This window comes from Anabrus simplex, chromosome 1 (genome assembly GCF_040414725.1).
Source record: "Anabrus simplex isolate iqAnaSimp1 chromosome 1, ASM4041472v1, whole genome shotgun sequence".
NCBI lineage: Eukaryota > Metazoa > Arthropoda > Insecta > Orthoptera > Tettigoniidae > Anabrus > Anabrus simplex.
Genome location: NC_090265.1, coordinates 946,986,989 through 947,008,314, shown reverse-complemented (window position 1 = coordinate 947,008,314; position 21,326 = coordinate 946,986,989). Strand labels below are relative to the sequence as shown.

The 21,326-nt window shown below is 36.1% G+C and overlaps 1 protein-coding gene across 13 annotated transcripts in view; it reads left to right on the top strand.

Moving 5' to 3' along the window:
* Positions 1–21,326, top strand: part of LOC136857785 (mitochondrial protein C2orf69 homolog) — a 256,190-nt gene that overhangs the window by 196,243 nt on the left and 38,621 nt on the right. For all 13 annotated transcript variants that reach the window (XM_067136708.2, XM_067136705.2, XM_067136699.2 and 10 more), the window contains one exon: positions 9,296–9,473. In XM_067136708.2, coding sequence (XP_066992809.1) covers positions 9,296–9,473 — 178 coding nt within the window. The remainder of the gene's footprint in view (positions 1–9,295; positions 9,474–21,326) is intronic.

Below are 21,326 nucleotides of genomic sequence, written 5' to 3'. Positions count from 1 at the left end.
TGAAGATCATATTTGGTTCAGATCAATTTGACCTTCAAATTTATTCTCTTCGTCACCTCAAAAACTGCCTGAGCACTCATCCTCATGAAACTTTCATTTGTCAATTGTGATTTTCAGTTGTTCTAATACTGCATTTTTTTACTTATTTCTCTTCACATTTGTTTTTTAATGTCAACTGTTCTGCATCTTCTTACATCAAGCATACAATACTGATCCTCGAGCTTCTAGATTATAAAAACTTTTAAAACACAGTGCTACGGTCACATGTGTTATACTGCTCTACGCGAACTTACGTCTGGTGAAAAAACTATATCTTCTGCATTACTGGTTTTATCTATGCATTGTTTATTCTTTTTTAAGTGATCGGCTGCTGATGACCCGGAATTTGGGGTTGAAACCGGTACCGTTTATGATCAACTAATGATGTAACCTTACATTACTAAGTTTACATGTATTGAAAAGGTGGAACCATTACCTAATTTTATTAATTTTAATTCTGATCTCAGTTCAATACGGACCATAATGAAATTCTTATCGCTCAATAAGATATCCTGAGTCCACCCAGCTTTCACTCCTGTAAAGCAAAGTTGGTCTGAAAACATACCAACGTAAAGATAGTTTTGTAAGAGTGCTAACTTCCTTCTTACCAAATACTGTTTGCAACTGCGAACTCACTGCATTAGCTTTGCTGCACCTTGATTCAATGTCACTTACTATACTACCATCCTGGAGAACACACATCATAAATACTTGAAATGATCTACCTATTCCAGCTTTGTATCCCCAATCTGACATTCAGTTCTCTTGGTTTTCTTTCCTACTGACATCACTTAAGTCTTGGAAAGACTAATTTTCTTACCATACTCATTGCACCTATTTTCAGGTGCCAAGATATTAAACCACAGGCTTTCAGCACAATCTTCCATTGAGACAAAGTCATCACCATAGGCTGGTCTGCTTACTACATTTTTACCCTCCCTGCCACTTAATACCTTTCAGCAGATGATCCATGTAAATAATGAACAACAAAAAAGGGAGATTACAGCCTTGTGTAACCCCTGTAAGTACCTTGAACGAAGAACTCGTTCTACCATCAATTCTCACTGCAGCCCTGTAGTCAACATTAATGCCTATGATTGATTTTAATAATTTGCCCTTAATGCCATAATTCCCTAGTATGGCGAACACCTTTTCTTCTGTACTCTGACATAAGCGCTCTTTTCATCTACGAGACATAAACTGTCTATTCCTCTCGTAGCATTTTTCAGTTATGCCTACCTGGCACATACTGAAACTACACTGGTTTTCATCTGAATTCCTCTCAACCACTGATTGCACCCTCCTTTCCAAGATCCCAGTGAACACATTGCCAGATATACTGATCAATGAGATACCTTAATAGCTGTTGCAATCTTTCCTCTGTTCCCTTAATCAATCAATCAATCAATCAATCAATCAATCAATCAATCAATCACTATGGATTTGCATTTCGGGCAGTCACCCAGCTGGCAGATACTCTATCTGTTGTTTTCCTAGCCTGTTTTTGAATGATTTCAAAGAAATTGGAAATTTATTGAACATCTCCCTTGGTAAGTTACTCCAGTCCCTAACACCCCTTCCTCCAAACAAATACCTGCCCCAATTTGTCCTCTTGAATTCCAACTTTATCTTCATATTGTGATCTTTCCTACTTTAAAGACACCACCCAAACTTATTCGTCTACTAATGTCATTCCACGCCATCTCTCCACTGACAGCTCGGAACATACCACTTGTAAGATTACTAATTATTATTTAACCACCTATTCAATACATTTGGGTCTTACATAATTAGGATCTTGTCCTTATTACATTATAAAAATATGAGACATGTTTTGCCTTTCATAGAAGGCATCTTCAGTCATTGTATCACCTCGAGATAAATCAGGCACCTGATTTAAAGTTAAAATATAATTATTAAAATTTAATATTTACACACTTAAAAATAGGAACAGTTGAAAAGAAAAGTTGGATAACAATTTTGGTTTTATCTTGAATAACAATGTATCAGCCGTTAGCTGTAAATAATTGATGGTTATGTCAAAAGTACATAGCACAATGCTTTATAGTAGTAGTCTATCTTGATGTTTTTATGATGTTACAATTTCTCAAAATGTTTAGGAAATGCATTCCAACGATATGGAATCAGTTACTTTACAAAGGTAAAAATTAAATGTATCCTCCTAATTCAATACATCATAATATAATTCCATCATTAGACGGAGTAATCAAATACAAACATGTTTTGGCTCGTTTGAACCATCTCCAGTGAAAAAGGGGGTGTGGGGGTGTTGAACTAATTTACATAATACAAACTAAAAATGTGCCAAACAACATAATGAAGGAACAAATGAAAAACAAGAGAGAGATGACGGAAATAAAAACAACCCAATATACAATATTTACATCATGTGAAGCAAAACACAACTCGCTGTGTTAAAATTCAGTGAAAATGGGTTAATAGTTTAACAGTTAATAGTTTTCCAGCTGTTAGTGAACATCATAAAGCATCCAGCCACGAATACACTTCAGTAGATAAAGATCTTAAAATCTTACATTACAAGCAAAAAGGCACCTTGCTCAACGTTCTTGAGAGCATCCACATCAATTTAGATCAGTTTATGAACCCCTCTCACAATTTAAATTAAATCAAGTGAAAAAAATAACATTCTACTTGAAACATTCATTCCATATATTTGTCAGAACTTCCATAATATAAACAAACCCTGCCGCCATCTCTCCAACTCACCACCACTCCCCCCTCCCCACCAGCCCTACATCACCCTTTCCCCCGCCGCTCCTTCCATCTGTGCAAACACAGCTGAGCCAACAATAGACTTGATCGTACGAACGGGACCGTTACTTTGAGAAGGCCAGGCCGTTTTGAGAGGACAACCACCGTCTAAACACCGTAAGTTCAAAGCTTTCTTCACACCCATTTTACACTTTTTACTTATCAGCCCAAGTTTCTCACACAACCTCATTTTTTCCATTACAGATTGGCACTTCATTGATAGTTTCTACCAGTTCACTTATAGTTTACCATGCATCTGTCATCTGCTCTAACACAGCTTCTCAAATTTTGTCGCGGCCCTCCCAACCTTTTGAAATAAGGCAAACAAACCAGCCAATATTGCGAAACAATAATCGAGAATGGGACCACTAAATTGAGAAGATATTGAGAATGTTGCTGTTCTAAAGTTTCAAATTTCATCGGCGTTTTTCCATTACTTGTCACATGCATTTCGCCTGCACATCATCTCAGGCTTCGTTTCTCAAACTTTTTGGCTCTCGCTCCCCTCCTAGCCATTTGATGTGATGGTGTTTCTACAAAGGTAGACTTTCGACCTGAGGTTTTGGCGCAGTGATTTCATCGTGTTTTGAATTGTTATAAAAGCAAATTTTGAAATCTGAGAGGTCCACAACCTTGATATGTGCTCTTATTGTTCGTTTCCATCTGTATCATTTGTTTTCATTTCTTTTCTTCTTAGGTAACACAGTTTTTAGATTCAATTGTATTTTGTATTAACCCCTGTTTTTACTGAATTTTAACACAGTGAGTTGTTTTTCGCTCCACATGATGTAAATATTGTATATTGGGTTGTTTTTATTTCCGTCATGTGTCTCTTGTTTTTTCATTTGTTCCTTCATATGTTTTTTGGCACATGTTCAGTTTGTATTATGTAAATTAGTTCAACCCCTTCCTTTTTTCACTGAAGATGGCTCAATTGAGCCAAAACATGTTTGAATTTGATTACTCCATCTAATGATGAAATTATATGATGTATTGAATTAGGAGACACTTAATTTTAACTTTGTAAAGTGAAAACCGTCAATATGGAATGATTCTAATATCTTGTAATGGAATCAGTTAATTAAGATATTATCTCGAGTAGATACAATGACTGAAGATGCCTTCTATGAAAGGCAAAACAGGTCTAAAATTTTTATAATGTAATAAGGACAAGATCCTAATTATGTAAGACCAAAATGTATTGAATAGGTGGTTAAATAATTAATTTGTAATCTTACAAGTATAGTAATCTTCAATACAGAACTACAGTGATATTCATTACTTGCAACATCAAAGCCAACCAGGCTGCTGTAAAAACCAACATGTATCTAAACCTCAGGATAAAAATCGGCAAAATCTCCAAAGATATTAACTTCCTTAAGGAATGCTTGAAACTTGGATTAGTGCCCAAATTTTTGAAACCACTGCAAAGGAAAAACATTCCAACTCTAATTAATACACTCTCAGTACAAAGTTCATAACATGTGGTTGAAAAATGAAATTAAACAATTATATTTTTTTAAAAATCATTTCTGAATTTACAGCTATATCAAGCGCATTTGACCATTGCACAATATTTATCCCCACTCTAATGAAAATCATAAGACATACCGATTATAAATTAGCAAACATACTAGAAAAGAAACAAAAAACATTGGACCTTAAACTAGCTCATCTGATGGGAACTAAACCAAGCTTAGTAGACCATAATAAGAATATTAAGATTACATCCACTATATTAAATAACATCCCTGCTTCAATTAATTTGTCCGACACCACTTTCTCTGACAATTAAATGAGTCTCCTAAACAGAGGCTTAAAATACAATTGCCAAACCCCCATAACATCGATGATATAATCACTACAATCGCAGAGGTCGAATCCAATCTAAATAAACAAATTACCATGGAAAAACAAAACGACATTAGATATGAAATAAAAAAGAAATTACCTACCTTAGCTAAAGAAATAAAAACCAACAAAAATAATATCTTCTCAAAACAGACCCATGAATTAAGGACTAAATTAAACACCAATGTTATAGCAACAAAAGCCGATAAAGGTAATACAACTGTACTTATGTACTTACTGTGTTCCAAATGGTCCATATAGATATCAGCCGATATTCCCAAAATCGGGTCACCCATTGCCCAACCTTCTTGGTGATGTATTTTGTTGTTAAACGTGAAGTAGTTGTTGTTCAAAATAATAATTTGATAAATTCTTCCATTTCAATTTTGGTGAGACCAGTATGTCTAGAAAGGTTGTTTTTTTATGATGTTCATGGTTCAGATACATGTTGGTAATATCAAATGAGCATAAAATGTGGTTGGGTAATAGGACAAATTTTTTTAAAGTTTTGCTTAAGTCAATTGAGTTTTTAATGGGATTTTTATTATTGAATTTGAAATGTTTTTAAAGAAAACTATGAAGAAATTTTGAAGTTTTGTATGTCGGACTGTTTCTACTGTTAATTATTGGTCGGATAGGAACATCTTTTTTATGAATTTTGGGTAAGGCTTTGGTAGTGGGTAGCTTTGGATTACATATAATTTACAAAGTTTATTCCACCTAAACTTTGTAAATTATATGTAATCTTAATTCAACACGGAACCAGTAATGAAATTTATAACCTTGAATAGCTTTGGATTCACGTTAATTAGTTTTAAGATTTTCTTTGTTATTTACAAGGAAATTTTAATTTTTAAGGGGTGTTTTTAGCTACGTTGTATTTTTATTATAGGATCTTTGTTAACGGTAGTGTAGGTTTTATCCGAAAATAAATCTTCAGTTTTTTGTATATAGTCTTGTTCTTTTATGACTTTTATGCTTTGATTACATATCAAGGAACCTTCTTTTAATCTTGGAATAGTGGGAGGCTATGTACATACATCAGTGTTTCACTGCGCCAGCTTTATTATGCCGTTGATCTTTTGTTTTGAAGATTTGTTTGACACAGGGTGTGAATGGACGTATAAAGACTTTTAATGTACATATTTCAATGTGTAACTACACCAGTTTTAATGGACATGTCTTTGCTCATATGTTTGTGATGTGTTTTATGGCTGATAATGACATTTAAATGTCGAAACCGGTCCCATGTTAAATAAATGTTGTGAATAACATCTATACAACACGTAATTAGTATTGAATAGGTTGAACCTTATAAATAACTCATTTCTGTGACATCAGTATCACACGAATGGATAATAAATTTGACTTTCTGATCTACAGAAAACCTTCCTTCACTCCGTTAATGATAAAAAATAGTTCATGCTCCCAAACTCCCATAAACAGGCTTCATATTATAGTTTAATCTATAGAGCTCTAAAAATTTCCCTTTCGACTGATAATTTGAAAAAAGAACTAGACTACATAAAAGAAATAGCCAAATTCAACCGCTTCAACACAGACATGATTAATAAAATCATTAACAAAGTAAAACAAAAGCTGACAACACAACTTTCTCCCATAAAACCTAATAAACAAAAGTACGCACCTTTCATGTATACAAATCCTATTATCCATCACATGGCTAAACCCATAAAAAAACATGTTAACATCGCCTTCAAAACACAGAACACAAATCAAAACTTCTTTAATCAAAACATAGTTAACATAAATAACAACCGCTATACAGGCTCAGGAATTTATAGACTCAATTGTTCAGAATATAATTTTTCGTTTATCGGTCAAACTGGACGTAGCTTGCAAACTAGATATTCAGAACACTTCAACGCTCAAAAACTTAATCAATTTTCCACGATGAGTATCCACAGAAGGCATACTGGTCACCAATTCACCTCAATAGAACGGGATTTGAAAATCATAAAAAGAATCGAGAAAGGAAGACTTATGACTGAATTTGAAAACCTATACATCTTTCTGGAACAAGCATTTCAATAAAGACAAAAACTTGAATGACATAATAGATATAAAAAGCTGCCTATATGATCAAATTCTGACTCTACTTCAAAAAATGGATTTTCAAGACAATAACTTTTATAAAAATTTTAATACCATGTCGTGCTGTGTACTTTTCACACAAGCATCAATTATTTACAGCTAACGGCTGATATGTTGTTATTCAAGATAAAACCAAAATTGTTATCCAACTTTTTTTTTTTTCAACTGTTCCTATTTTTAAGTGTATAAATGTTAAATTTTAATTTAATGATTTATCTCAAGATGATACAGTGACTGAAGGCTATTATTGAAGATAACTGATGTTTAGGCCAAATAAATTCTTAAAGATTATTAAATAAAAATACTTCCTGGATCAAAGCAATGTGTTAACAGCACCAAAAAAAAAAAAAAAAAAAAAAAAAAAAGCTGAGCTTTAAGCCAAGTTTTCATTGACTTTCATCAGAGCAATGCAGACAATGGTGTGCTGATGACAGTGTGTCACTCTGTGCCGTTGTGGTGTTAAGTTTATATTTCTGGAGTACAAGATTCCATGTACTATAAAGGGTGAGGAATGTCCACCTATTTAATGCCGTCGATTTGAAGTTATGTCTCATATTTTTATAATATAACAAGGACAAGATCCGAAATATATAAGATCCTAATGTATTGAATGGGTGGTTAAATAATGAATTAATTAGTATCATATTTTTATAATGTAATAAGGACAAGATCCGAATTATATAAGACCCTAATGTATTGAATATGTGGTTAAATAATAAATTAATTAGTAATCTTACAAGTATAGTAATCTTCAATACAGAACTACAATGATATTCGTTACTTGCAACATGCCACTTAGTCGAGCAGCTTGTCGTCTTTCTCTCAAGTCTTCCCAGTCCAAACTTAGCAACTTTTTGTAACGCTACTCTTTTGTCGGAAATAACCCAGAACAAATCGAGCTGCTTTTCTTTGGATTTTTTCCAGTTCTTTAATTAAGTAATCCTGGTGAAGGTCCCATATACTGGAACCATACTCGGTTTGGGGTCTTGCTTATAGATATTTGCAATTACTGTTTTTGTCCAATCAGAAGTTACCTTACTAAAACTCCATGCTAATCTTATTACTCTGTGAAGCCATTTATTACTTTCACCATTTCAGGTCTAATTTCATCTAATTCTACTGTTTTATGACAGTGGAGTTTATTTGACCATATTTACCATCCTTTCCACTTTATCAAGTGTAATTTCACCAATCTCTTTGTCCTCCTCCCCCTGACCTCTGTTGTTCACGATATCACCAGGAAGATTTCCTTTTACGTTAAGAACATTTTCAAAATATTCCTTCCACCTGTCCAGTGATTCCCAGGATCTGTTATGAGTTCACCTGATTTATCCAAAACACTATTCATTTCCTTTTTTCCTTCCTTTCCTAAGATTCTTTATTACCATCCAGAAAGGCTTCCCTGCTGCTTTCCTTTCCAGGTTATCACCAAGCTTGAGAAATTTAATTTACGATCGTTAGTTCAGCTGTGATGCACATGGTGAATTCTGCTGCACAAGCCAGTACATTTGAGGAATGATACAAATAGAAGTTCACAAAAATAAGTCTTTAACTGTTTGGCTGTGCATATACGACAACTACGGTTTTTATTAGTACATTTTAACATGGTTTTACATTCGGGCCAACATGGTGATTATAATCATAGTTCTCGTGAGGCTAAACAAATTAAATATTTTTCAGACTAGTTCGGTGTGCTTTCTAAATTAATTTTTCTCAATTCTATGAGAAAATAATAATAATAATAATAATAATAATAATAATAATAATAATAATAATAATAATAATAATAATAATAATAATAAATAGAACAGTGGAGGATGTATTACTGATGGTATGTAAAGGAGGGTATCACAAAGTATGGTTTGTAGTAACAATGAAGTTGCTGCACAGAATTATAAAATTATTACTTGACTGAAACTAACAAGCGATCAAGGAAATGAGAAATATTGCAGTAACCTTTTAAAGTTTTTGTATGATTAGTGTTTGAGAAAAAATATTTATAGACATTGTTTGTTAGAGATTAAGGAATACAATGAAAACAGTTGCGGTTAGACTATGTATTTAAATAATTTCAAAACAGGGGATGTAGAGCTACTGATAACTGAATATATGGGCACATATTTCTCCCACAAAGGCTTGCAGATTCAGTTGCTGAAAGTTGTAAACATCTATAAGAGGATGTGTATGGTCCTTTTTTCATTTATCTTGGGATAAATCCTCAACAAAGGTAATTGGATGATTTGTCAAAAGTCTTAAGTACCATTTCAATAAGTTTGACTGTTGTATACGTATGTCCGTTTTAGCTATATTGGGTCTCTTTCATCATCTTATTTCTTCAACTTAGTTTGCTTTGTGATTGATTGATATGTGTGGTGGATTTTTTTTAAATGATGAAGTTTTATCTGTAGTAATAATTTTAATGGAACTTACGTCTAACTCATGTATCTGTGTATGTAAATTCCTCGGCCTAATGACCTGCATTTTTTTCTTTATATAGGATGGAGTTCAAGACTTTTAGTTGTTATGATAACTTTGTGCCATGCAACAATTGTGGATCTCCTGACCACACCCCTACACACTATGCTCTACAACATCTGGAGCGTCTTCTTCAAGGCATCTCGCAGCGGTTGCGTGTCATGCCGGCCTCCGAGCTGCTACCGCCCGCAACCGCACAGGCGAGTTAAATTGTGAATGTTGTAATTTATGTGCTGCTTTGCTGGACAACGAGGTGGGTATGTGTAATCGTTTATTCAGCTAAAGCAGCCAACGTAGCTATTTGCAGTAAGTGTGGTGTAAAAGCAATACTGCTGTAAGATTGATTCCAGTTAAGAATTAAGGTAATTCCGTAAAAGAATTAAAGTGATTGTGCTTACTTGCAAAACATTAAGAAAATAAACTTTGGTGGTGATTGTACCTTTGAAGCATGCACAGTCATTACCAGAATAATGGGACATTGCTGTCTGTCAACATGTTGAATAGATGTCATATTAAATAGAGTTTTTCAGCTAATATCTCTCTTTCATGCTGTCATAACATGATTTTAATAGTATGGTACATTAATTGCATATGAGGCATGTTTTGTCTGAGTAGGAGAGGTTCATCTGCCTAAGCAAAATAGGCATCCATTTCAAGAAACAACCAAACAATATAAAATCTTGGATATATACTCAATTTACTAGACTAGGAATCTACACACAGACAGTACTGCACTCTGTACTTATAACTATAGATTAGGTGCTAGAAGATGAAGAGATTCCTTTAGTATCATTCTTGGATATAGGAGAAGCTTAGCAGAACCTCATGGAGCAATTTCTTTAGCACTCTATGTAGGAGAGTTGTTCCAAAATGTATTGTCATCTGGATCAGCTGTATCTGCATGCCCATGTTCGTAAAAAGAAAGAGAGAAGAAAGAGAGAGAGAGAGAGAAAGGGTTGTGAAAATATCATTGGACTTCATGGCTTTGGGAACAAAAACTCTGAAGGAGACAGCTGATTGATTTCTGTATGCAAAACTTAATCATACAAAACCCACGGTACCAGAAGAGGGACTGTCATAAAATAATGACATACAGTTGGGTTGGATAGCTCAAGACCGTGATAGACTACATCGAAACTGAAGACCAAGCTGGTCAGTATGTTAAGTGATGTTAAAACATGCGCGGTGATTATCTAGATAGCGACCTTCGGCTGTTGATAACCAGTCTTCAGATGTCTATGTCCCCAAAGCTTAGTGTAAAGAAAATGCCGAAGATCAAGACCTGGTTATTGAAGGATTCAGAGAAGAAATACCAAGCAAGAATAACAACAAAATTACCCAAAAATGAGATCAGAGGGGTAGAAGAAGAATGGACCTTGTTCAAAGAAACTCTTGTGAAGGAAATTGAGAAAATCTGTGGGGAAACAAGTGTGAAATCAACAGAGAAGGGAATAAATGCCTTGGTGGAATGACCCGGTAAAGATAGCAGTAAAAGAAAGAAATTATACTGAAAACGAAATTAGATCAGTAAAACAAAAAATGGGTAATAGAGGAAATGAGGTAGAAATTGAAGAGTGAGCACAGGAATATTGGAACCAAAAGTTGGCTGTAAAACAACTAATCCAAGAAGAAAAGAAAAAGTGCTGGGGTAAGGGATGACTTTACTACCTGGGTAGAGGAAGACTCTCAAGGAAGTAGGAAGCTACTGTATGAAGTAGTTAAAAAGTAAAAGAAGTGAATACATCCTTGCACTGGAAACAAATTCTTACTTCTGTAAGAGCAGAGGAAGGGGTCAGAGATGAAATGGAGAGGTACTTTAGTATGTTGTTAAATGGAGACTTAGCTGCCACCACCATCATCATCTGTCGAATAGATGAAATCCAGAAAAACTCACTCCCATTAACATGGTTTGAAGTCGAAACAGCACTAAAGAACATGCAAATTGGAAAGTCCTCAGGCTTCGATGATCTCACCTCAGATATGGTGAAGACAGCTGGAATACCAGGCTCTGATTGGCTGTGTAGAGTGCTCTCGGTGATTTGGGAAGGAAGCAGACTTCCAAAAGATTGGAGAAAAGGAATAATGATCGTGCTGTTTATAAAGGGCAACAGATGGAAATGTGGAAACTGTAGGGGCATAACGCTGTTGTGCTGTTGTCACACACCCCGAAGCTATGGAAAAATATCATCGGTAAAAGGCTTAGAAAGATAGTGGAACCTTTGCTTGAGAAATAACAGATTCAAGAAAGATTAAAGTACTATGGATCTCAGTTTTGCCATAAAAATACAGAAAAGTACTGGGAAAATGGAAAGAATCTTGTGATTACAACAGTGACCCTCGGAACAAGGTCTCAGAATGTCTAGAAGACCTGAAGGTGCCAAAGTACCTGATTGGCAAAGTAAAGATCTATACCAGAATTACTACAGCTGTGTTCAGGTAGGCAGTGGACGATCAGAATGGCTTGAGACAAAGAGAGGTGTCCAGCAAAAGCACTCTCCTTCATAATAGTAATGGTCAAGATAATAAAGTCTATCAAGAAAATGGACAGCAGACCAAATGCCCTAGTATTTGCTGATGGTGTGCTGTTATGGGGAGAAACGGAACCTGAAAATGAAAATCCACAGCCTTTTTCCAGTCATTCGACTGGGTCAGGAATGGAATGAATGAAGCCCCCATCTAGCGGCGAGAACAGGAGTTGTGCTGGCTGCCGAAGCCTGTCGCACTCCTCTGTGGCAATGATTAATGAATGACAGATGAAACGATATTGGAGAGTGTTGCTGAAATGAAATATGACAGGGAAAACCGGAGTACCCGGAGAAAAACCTGTCCCGCCTCCGCTTTGTCCAGCACCAATCTCACATGGAGTAACCAGGATTTGAACCACAGAACCCAGTGGTGAGAGGCTGCCGCCTGAGCCATGGAGGCTCTAAACGGAACCTGAAGTACAGAAAAAACTGACTGAATGGAATAATATGTTCAATAACTTTGAGCTCAATATGAGTAAAACAAAGATTTTTTTTGCTAGGGGCTTTACATCGCACCGACACAGATAGGTCTTATGGCGACGATAAAACAAAGACTGTAGAGAACGATCATCAATGGAAAAGGAACAAAGTCAAACCTCTTTTTGGAAGAAACCAAACAAGAATCAGTTTCTCACTTCAAGTATGTTGGAAGCATAATCAAAAGTCAGCACTGTCAAACAGGAAATACTCAGCAGGACAATCAAGTCAGAAACCTACTGTAGAACTGTAAAATACCACAGAAAGCAAAATCAATCCTGTACCACATCTACTTCAGATCATTTCGCACATATGGCTTAGAGGCATGTACTCTTCTAAACAATGACTACGAGCTCTCTGTAGTCTGTTGATACTTATTTTCTGCAGCACCCACTGGTGCAGTAGCTTCATGACCTTCTAGCGTTTGTATAATGCTGGCACCAGAATCAGTTTCGTGTGGCTTCCAAACCATATTGGGATTGCAGGAAATGAACTTGCTGACCAAGCTGCAAAAGAAGCGGTATTTTTACCACCTAGCCCTGTGAATTTACCTGCTAGGGATATTTCTTCTCAGCTATGTTGAATCATCTTGGCTTCTTGGAAATCAGAGTGGCTAGCTATCCTAACACCCAACAACCTGACAGCAATTAAGAAGACTTCTGCCACATGGCATCTTATTTTGGCCTTCACAGAGAGGGGCCCTAGTTTTGTGTAGACTGAGAAAAGGACATGGCAGATCTAGACACTCTTACTGCCTAGAGAGGAAAGGCCCTGCATTGTGTCCTTGTGGTACCGAATTCACTGTGGCCCACATCTTCACAGAGTGCGTGAATCCGTCTGGCCTAAGACGGAACTTTGGCCTGCAGGAGACTCCTGAATTTATACTAGCCAGTGACAAGAATACTGCTATGTCGTCATTTGCTTAATGGGTGAGAGTGGATTAATCAAAGGCATATAAATTTCAAGTGTTCTTCTCAGCTCAATTTTTTTTTTAAATGTCATTCATTTTCAAATTCCACCATTGAATAAACAGTTTTTATTTACTTTAATTTTTGTTTCCAGTTAATTTGTTCAGAGAAGATTATTGCCTATGTGTACTTCCTCTTAAAACAAAAATCACTGCCACCGGGCGAGTTGGCTGTGCAGTCAGGGGCACGCTGCTGTGAGCTTGCATCCAGGAGATAGTGGGTTCAAATCCGACTGTCGGTAGCCCTGAAGATGGTGCGGCCAGTATCCAGTATTTGGGAGATACTGGGTTCGAACCCCATGGTTTTCCGTAGTTTCTCATTTTCACACAAGGCAGATGCTGGGGCAGTACCTTGAGGCCACTGTCACTTCCTTCCCACTCGCAGCCCTTTCCTGTCCCATCGTCACCATAGGACCTATCCGTGTCGGTGCGGCGTAAAGCAACTTGTAAATCAATAATAATAGTAGTGACTTGGACCTGTGGTGTTTAGAAGACTTCGCCTTTATCTTTCCATCTGCAGTAACATGTCCATTGCAATGACCCTACTCATTCTGAATTACACTTAGGAGCTCCACACTAACCCACAGGTTTAATTTGGTTGCACTCATTTAAACATAGGGTTTTACTTATTATTAATTCTGATATTTATATTCCACAAGATTGCAGGAGAAGAATTACTCATAAAAGCTGACTTTGTCAGCAAAAATCATTACTACAAATTATGACAAAATTCCAAAGCTACAGGAAATTGTAGAAATACTCCTCAGCAGTTTAGTTAATTTAAGCTACAAAACCACTGTACAGACATGATAAAAGTATATGCACAAATTGAAAAGCCACAGCTCCTTTAAGTTAAATTATATTACACAAGAACCTTGTTTATCCGGATTAAGTGGGACCGGAATTGATCTAGATTATTGAAAATCCAGGTAATGCAAAAAACTAAAAAACAAATACAGTACATATGATATAATCTAATAACATAACTTGTACAGTAATACCTTTTTTCAATTATACAAAAAATGTAAGAACACTCCTTACATTAACGACTCTGTTTTATGCACTAAAATAATGTACGAGTTTTTCTGTTTTACATTTGTATAGCATTTGCGCACAGCACGATCACGAGAACGTTTTACTAACAACAGTTCTGACGGTGTGCTTTCAGTCAAGGTTTCTAAATAGGCCATCAGTTTATCCAGTTGCGTTGTTGGCTCTCCATGAGTCATTATTTCTTCTGATGGTGCGCCGGGTTCATTTTCGAATTCACCCTCAGGGAATTAATAGTGCATTGCATTCAGAAGAACGCGGGTTCGAATCCCACCTCGGCCGTCCTGAGAATGGTTTTCCATTCTCAATTACAGGTGAACGCCGGGACGGTACCTTTCATAGACCGTGGTCGAATTACATTCAATTCCTGTCGTTAACTATCCTTGGCGGAAAAGACATTCAAGAAGAGTCGATGCTGTAAAAGAAATACTGTACAAGTAAAAATAAATGTTTATTATTTTCGATCTGGATAAACTGGAGATCTGGATTAATGAGGGCCAGATAAACGAGGTTCTTGGGTACTCATCTTTGACAATCTTGTAGTCTTAGCTCCAGGGTCACTTTATTTTCTTTATGGCTTCATATCTGAGACTAAGGTGGCATGTGCATTTTAGCGACTTGTCTTCACCATCTTAAAATTGTCCAGAGCCATCGCAAAGCCAGCAATCCCACGTTGGAAATTCATAGCTGTTGTTCGACCATGATGATTAATATTTGGGTCTCCTTCCAACCTGTAACTAACAAGCATTCTAAAGTGCGTGGTTCAACAAGCCATATATGTACCTGTCAACTTTCCCGATTTAGTAGGGATACTCCCAATTTTTTATAGTTTTTCCCGCCTCCCAATTATTCAATTATTTCTCCCGATTTTAGCTTATTTTTTGGTAAACTTCAAACATTTGTTTTCAAATCCCGCCATTTCAGCGCTAGTGGCCAGTAGTCCTTCGCCTTTTGGCCGCTTTCAAATGAAATATCGACGTTTATGAATACAAGAAATGCATGTGAATGTGCGATGTTTATTGTAACTTGTATATCGTGAAACGTATAGCCTATCGATTGTAAATCTCTCGATCTTGCCTGCTATATTCGTGTTCTTTCACGTCAGTGTAGTCGATTCTAGAGACTAGTCGCTAAATTTAGAGTATTTTAGTAATTGACAGAATTTCTAAGAAAGAGACTAGTGACTATTTACAGATTTTAGGAGCCATTTGGAGACAATTCTGGCAAATTTTAATTTATTACTTGATAAAAATAGCATTGCGCTTCTCATAATCGCGCGGGTGCATGATGCAATATATTAATATATGAGTTTGCTAAGTAATGACATCTATATGCATGATTTCATACTATTTTCGGAAGCCTTATCAGAGTAAGAAATTGTTACAATAATAAAAACCACCTTTCCAATACTTAGTAATCCTTTATATTTAGGATAAAACCATTAACATATCTTAAAAATAGGACATGTTTTGCTCATGCTTTGTGAGCATCATCAGCCAAAATAACCTGATTCAAGGTAGGTCAGGGCCCTGATCCCAATACATATAATGTAAAAACATCTCTTAATACAACGATAATACTAATTACAACACTATAAAAAATGATCAGTAAGAATATAATATGTCTATTAAAACATTTGGTGACATTAAAGTAGCTTGAAGTGTAGGTGAATGATATGAATTGTTGATGATACGTTGCTGTGAATGATTGTTCGTACGGAGCGATGAGCATTAAACTTCTGCCATCTTCCCACCTCTACGAACACATTCGTACAACACACGGAGCAACAAGTCGGTGACCATCAGACCTCCGTAAACAACTAAGGGGCCATTCACTCCTCAACCAACACAAGGGGCTCACCTGTTTCACGTTTTTCATCTATGAGAACTTTTATTCCCCCATTTTGAAGATCATTGACAATATATAATGCATAAGACTACGATGAAATATAACACGAGGGAATCTCTTAAAACCGTTTCACGCTAACCTGGCGACATATCCATCTATACAATTTGTTTTTCAACCAATACATGTAGATCTTAGACATCTATAACAAGATAGCAGTTCACAATAGTTCATTTTATTGTGTAAAAAGTGTTCCCAACTATAAACAGTTTAATGCCATCATACAAGGATTATGCTCATCGTTCCATACGAATAATCATTCACAGCAATGTATCATCAACAATTCATATCATTCACCTACACTTCAAGCTATTTTAATGTCACCAAATGTTTTAATAGTCATATTATATTCTTACTGATCATTTTTAATATTGTTGTAATTAGTATTATCGTATTAATAGACGTTTTTACATTATATGTACTGGAATCAGGGCCCTGACCTACCTTGAATTAGGTTATTTTGGCTGATGATGCTCACAAAGTATGAGCGAAACGTCCTATTTTTAATATAATATGTTAATAGTTTTATCCTAAATATAAAGGATTACTAAGTATTGGAAAGGAGGTTTTTATTATTGTAACCATTCCTTAGTCTGAATTCCAATACGGCTTTATAATGAGATTTACAACTTGCAAGGCTTATCAGAGACCGATCATCTCACTCACATACTTCCTGTGAGGTAATGGAGATGAAATTTTTAGCCCTGTATGTCTTCTGGTATGGGCTATAGCAATTTTGTTACTTTCATTGATCTGTCTCTGTCTTATCCTTGGCTTTGACTATATGAAAGTGACTGAGGTATGAGCGATGCTAGTAATGCCATTCCTTCTGCAGCCAGTCCCTGCTATGAATGGTGTGAAAATGTTGCTCATAGGGTCGGTTGGTGCATGCATTTCAGTGGGCTTGGCAGACTGATATGTAATAGCAACTTCTGGCTCGGTGAGGAAAGCAACGGGAAACTACCTCACTTCTCATTTCCCTAGTATGCCTCTTCAGTGATGCCTAGGCCATCGATGACAGCTGATGGTAGAACTGTTGAGGATCCAACCAGCCTTCGGGCTGAGGACTGAACATACGCATACACAGCCTCGTATAACAATATTCGAGTTTTGAGACAATAAGTGTTATAATAGTCCTCCTGTATTGCGCATTATATGTAGAAAAGCAGTTTTGACCAATTGTATATCCTGATTTTTCCTGATTTTCATATCAAAATCTTCTGATTTTTGGTTTTGTAAAGTTGGCAGGTATGCATATAAAATAAAGGTTCAGGTGCACTTGTCTCTGGCTCAACAAATAATAGGAGATGAATATGAGTATATAAGGGCTCTTTAACACCTTGCTAATATTCTGACCTACAGTACTACGGAAGTATGCTATAATTGGTCCTTATGCCGTCATGTCGAACCTTCAAGATAGAGACATGCTACAGTTACTGTTACATCAAAGATTCGTACCAAACACTCAAGATTATCTTTTTCACTCCTCTCTTGTCACTGTAGGTTTTATTCATGTTAGAAACACACATTGCAACTTACAAATTTTTAAGTATAGAAATACACATTACACAAAGTGAAAAATATGCATTGTGTTGTCTTAACACACTGCTAGAATCTGATTCACTTCGTCAAAGTCATTCTGCCAGGCAGTTATGTCACTCTCTCAGCACCCGCAATCGCCAGAGGTTCACTCGAGTATATGACGGGACCTTATTGTATTCTGGCAAGAATACCAACGTCATTGTAATGACCTATGTAGAGTTCAGTGCCTTTTACAGTATCACAGTAAAGAGGGTGGGCAGATTTAGTAAAGTGGGTAGGATCTTAGCTATAAGATGTTCAAAAATTTCAGCAGTAGGGGGTGTTTCAGAAGGGGCCTAAAGCATAAAACTCAATGTATCTCTCTTCCAGTTGGTTTTACACAAGAATAGCTCATGGCGAATTTTTGTTCTGTACTTTTTTCCCGATGCAGTGATAAATAAGGGAAATATCAGTGGCAGCCATGTGAAGGTTTAAATGCAAAAGCCAGTAACTAACTCTATAGATTGTAAAGAGAGTTCCTATGGAGATCGTTCCTGCAACGTTTTAAAGGCTTTGTACATCTGTCAGTATTTTTAAAATATTAACCCAATACTTGGCTTTCTTTTATACCAGAAGGAAAAGATCAAATGCAAGATCAGCAATAATACCAAAAACAAAAACAAAAAAAATCGAAACAGTAACGGACCACAGAGAGCAGGTAAGTACAGGTACATCACGGCAAGCCGCTGACAGGGGATGGCGTGCCCACTTTGCTAACCGATTTGTGGAGAAAACATTAAATTTTCATTCCATTTTAGATGGCTGAAACTAGGAATTGGAGGAATTATAAAAACAAGCAATTTGTACAAGCCCTGTTGTCTTATCAGCTAATTATTTCCTTTATTTTATTATTAACAAAATTACTAGCAGAAATGCGCAAAGAAAATGTCGTTCGTCACTGCTAACCGATTTGTATAACGCCACGGCAAGTAGTGGACACTTTCCATGTGCTGTGAATGAAGGGTAGCAGGGTTATATATATATTATCCAGGGTCATGGACACAGCAATAGTCAGTCTGGCAGTCTCTCTAGTGTCTGTTAGTGATTTAGTGTGTAGTCAAATACTAATTGAATTTTAATTGTATAATCACACTGTACTTCTATTTAATTGTAATACGTGTGTAATATTGTTCCTTTGGTGAAAGTTTTATTGTATAGTATTGAATCAAAATCTCAAAAAACTATTATTACCGTACTTTAGTTGGTGAAATGTCAACCTTTACCCCTCTGTGGAAATTTGCTTAAAGAGCATAACAAAATTACCATTTTGTAGCTTTTGCTTTCTGTTTTGATGTATATGCCCTGCCTCCCCTCCCCCTCCTCCTGCTCTATCCCCAAAGCCCAGGTACTTTCTGATGTCTGTACATTTTTGCCCCCCCCCCCCACTTCTATTCCCCAATCGCCGCTACTGTATGTTCCTCAGAATCTGGGGAACAATATGAATGGCAGACGAAAATGTAATCATGCACGTGCTAAGTGTCAACAATGGGTACTACAGCTACTATACGATACACATACTAAAAAGAAATTAACAAATGCTGGAAGATTCTCCTTATATACAACAAAATAATCCTGTAGCAAAAACAGTTGGAAAATACAGTGAGGACTGAACACCATTTGTAGCGAACTCGGTGATATGAAATAATTATGCATAGATACGTTGCTCTTTGCTGGTTTTGTGTATAAACACAAATTTCATAATCTCACCTTTGACATGTGGTATTCTGAGCTGAATTCATACACTTTATTACTCCCCTTTTTTATATTCACTGATTCTATCACTTGTTTAATTTATACTTTCACTTTGAGCAAACACACACTGCTTATCTATGCCTTGAAACTGGGCCATAGATTATAAAGCATTGTTACCCTTGACCACATAGTTATGGCTATCCAGAGGTAATAGATTATCTACCGAGGTAAGCCTATTGTAGAAAGCCTGAAATAAAGAAAAAATCTCCGATGACAAGATATGCGACGAAGTACAGAAGCATATAGCTAGCCTGTATAATCAATATAACGATGACTATAAACACTGACTAGTGACTCGATCATTGGACAAGAACGGCATAAGAACCAACAATTGCAGTAGCATCAGAATATAAACAGAACACTGGACTGAGTCCGTCTCTCTCTCTCCCTCTCTTGCAATCGGGAGCGATAGATTTGCTGCACTTAAGTCTCCATTGGCATTGCATTGAATCCCAGATGCGCTGATGCAGCAAGTTGATGCACGTTCTAATAGGGAGCATTTTGAAAAATTCATGTAAGAAAGAATTTCATGTGGTACGTTGGTATGATCTGTTCCTGTGTGTTTTTCATGATTTATGTAGTATGTAGAGTTGTAGAAAATGAATTCTAGCATGGAAATAACGCCTTTCCTGACCAATGTACATATAACATAGTTTCTTCTTTTACGTATGAGTAATGTATCCTGAAAGTTTGACTGTACTTTATTGTTACACTCTGGATATTCGTTGTTTTTCATTTGTTTGTTGTTTTAGGCTTCTAGCATACAAACAGATAGAGAGGGCGCTCCCTAAGTTTCTACCAGCCAAGCGTGGCACCAACATCAAGCTCTGAGCGATCAGCTTATGTAGGGCAAACCAAGGCGGTCTTCCTTAAGAAGAGCATTCATTACACAGTGTTTTTAAACCCTGATTTAAGCGTGCTCCTTATGATTAATTAATTAAAACTGTTGAGGATGGTGATAAATGCAATTCCCTTGGAATATTTCCTTTCCTTTTTATATTAAAAGTGTTAAGTATCACTATATATGTGTAATATTTGGATGTGTTTACATATCAGTTAAGCGATACGGTGGCATGGTTAGGCCTTATGTGGATAACCTATTTTAGTTAACTCGTCTTCTAATTTCATAAGTTGAACTTTCTCCTTAATATTTATCTAAAATAGATCTTTTTTAAATATATTTACAGTTCTGGAAATAATAAATTGACAATGCCTACCAGTAACCTGCATTTCTAATAATGCCGATATTTTTCTGGTTAAGTCTATTAAGTCGAGAAACGTGGCCAATAATTACACCTAGAATAATCATAGTCAAAGAAACTATAAGATACAGTACTAATCCTTGATGCAGCTGATAACCTCAAGGTTCTGCCCCTACGAACAGCCTCCACATTTAGTTTATAGGTGTCCCATGCAGTTACGCACGTTGATAATTATTGTTTTACAGGACCTAACATCTGGGTTATCAGCCACTACCATGCGTGAACGCAGACAACAACTTAATATCTAGGTTCTCAGCCACTACCATAGATGAATAAGCTCACACACTACAAATTGTTCAACACTTCTAAATGCTCAGGCTATATCAAACTATAACTGAGTTAATGAAGCCTAATGAGATGTACCATTCACAAAACTGTCCTTAAAAATGTAACATAATTTACATTACGATGAAAAACAGGAAGCCATATAGGCTATAATTCACCAAAACAGCCAATCAATAAATGTGTGATACAATGCAGGAAACAAATATTTACATGTAAGTCATACACCATTCTTCTTCAGAAAAGTTGTGA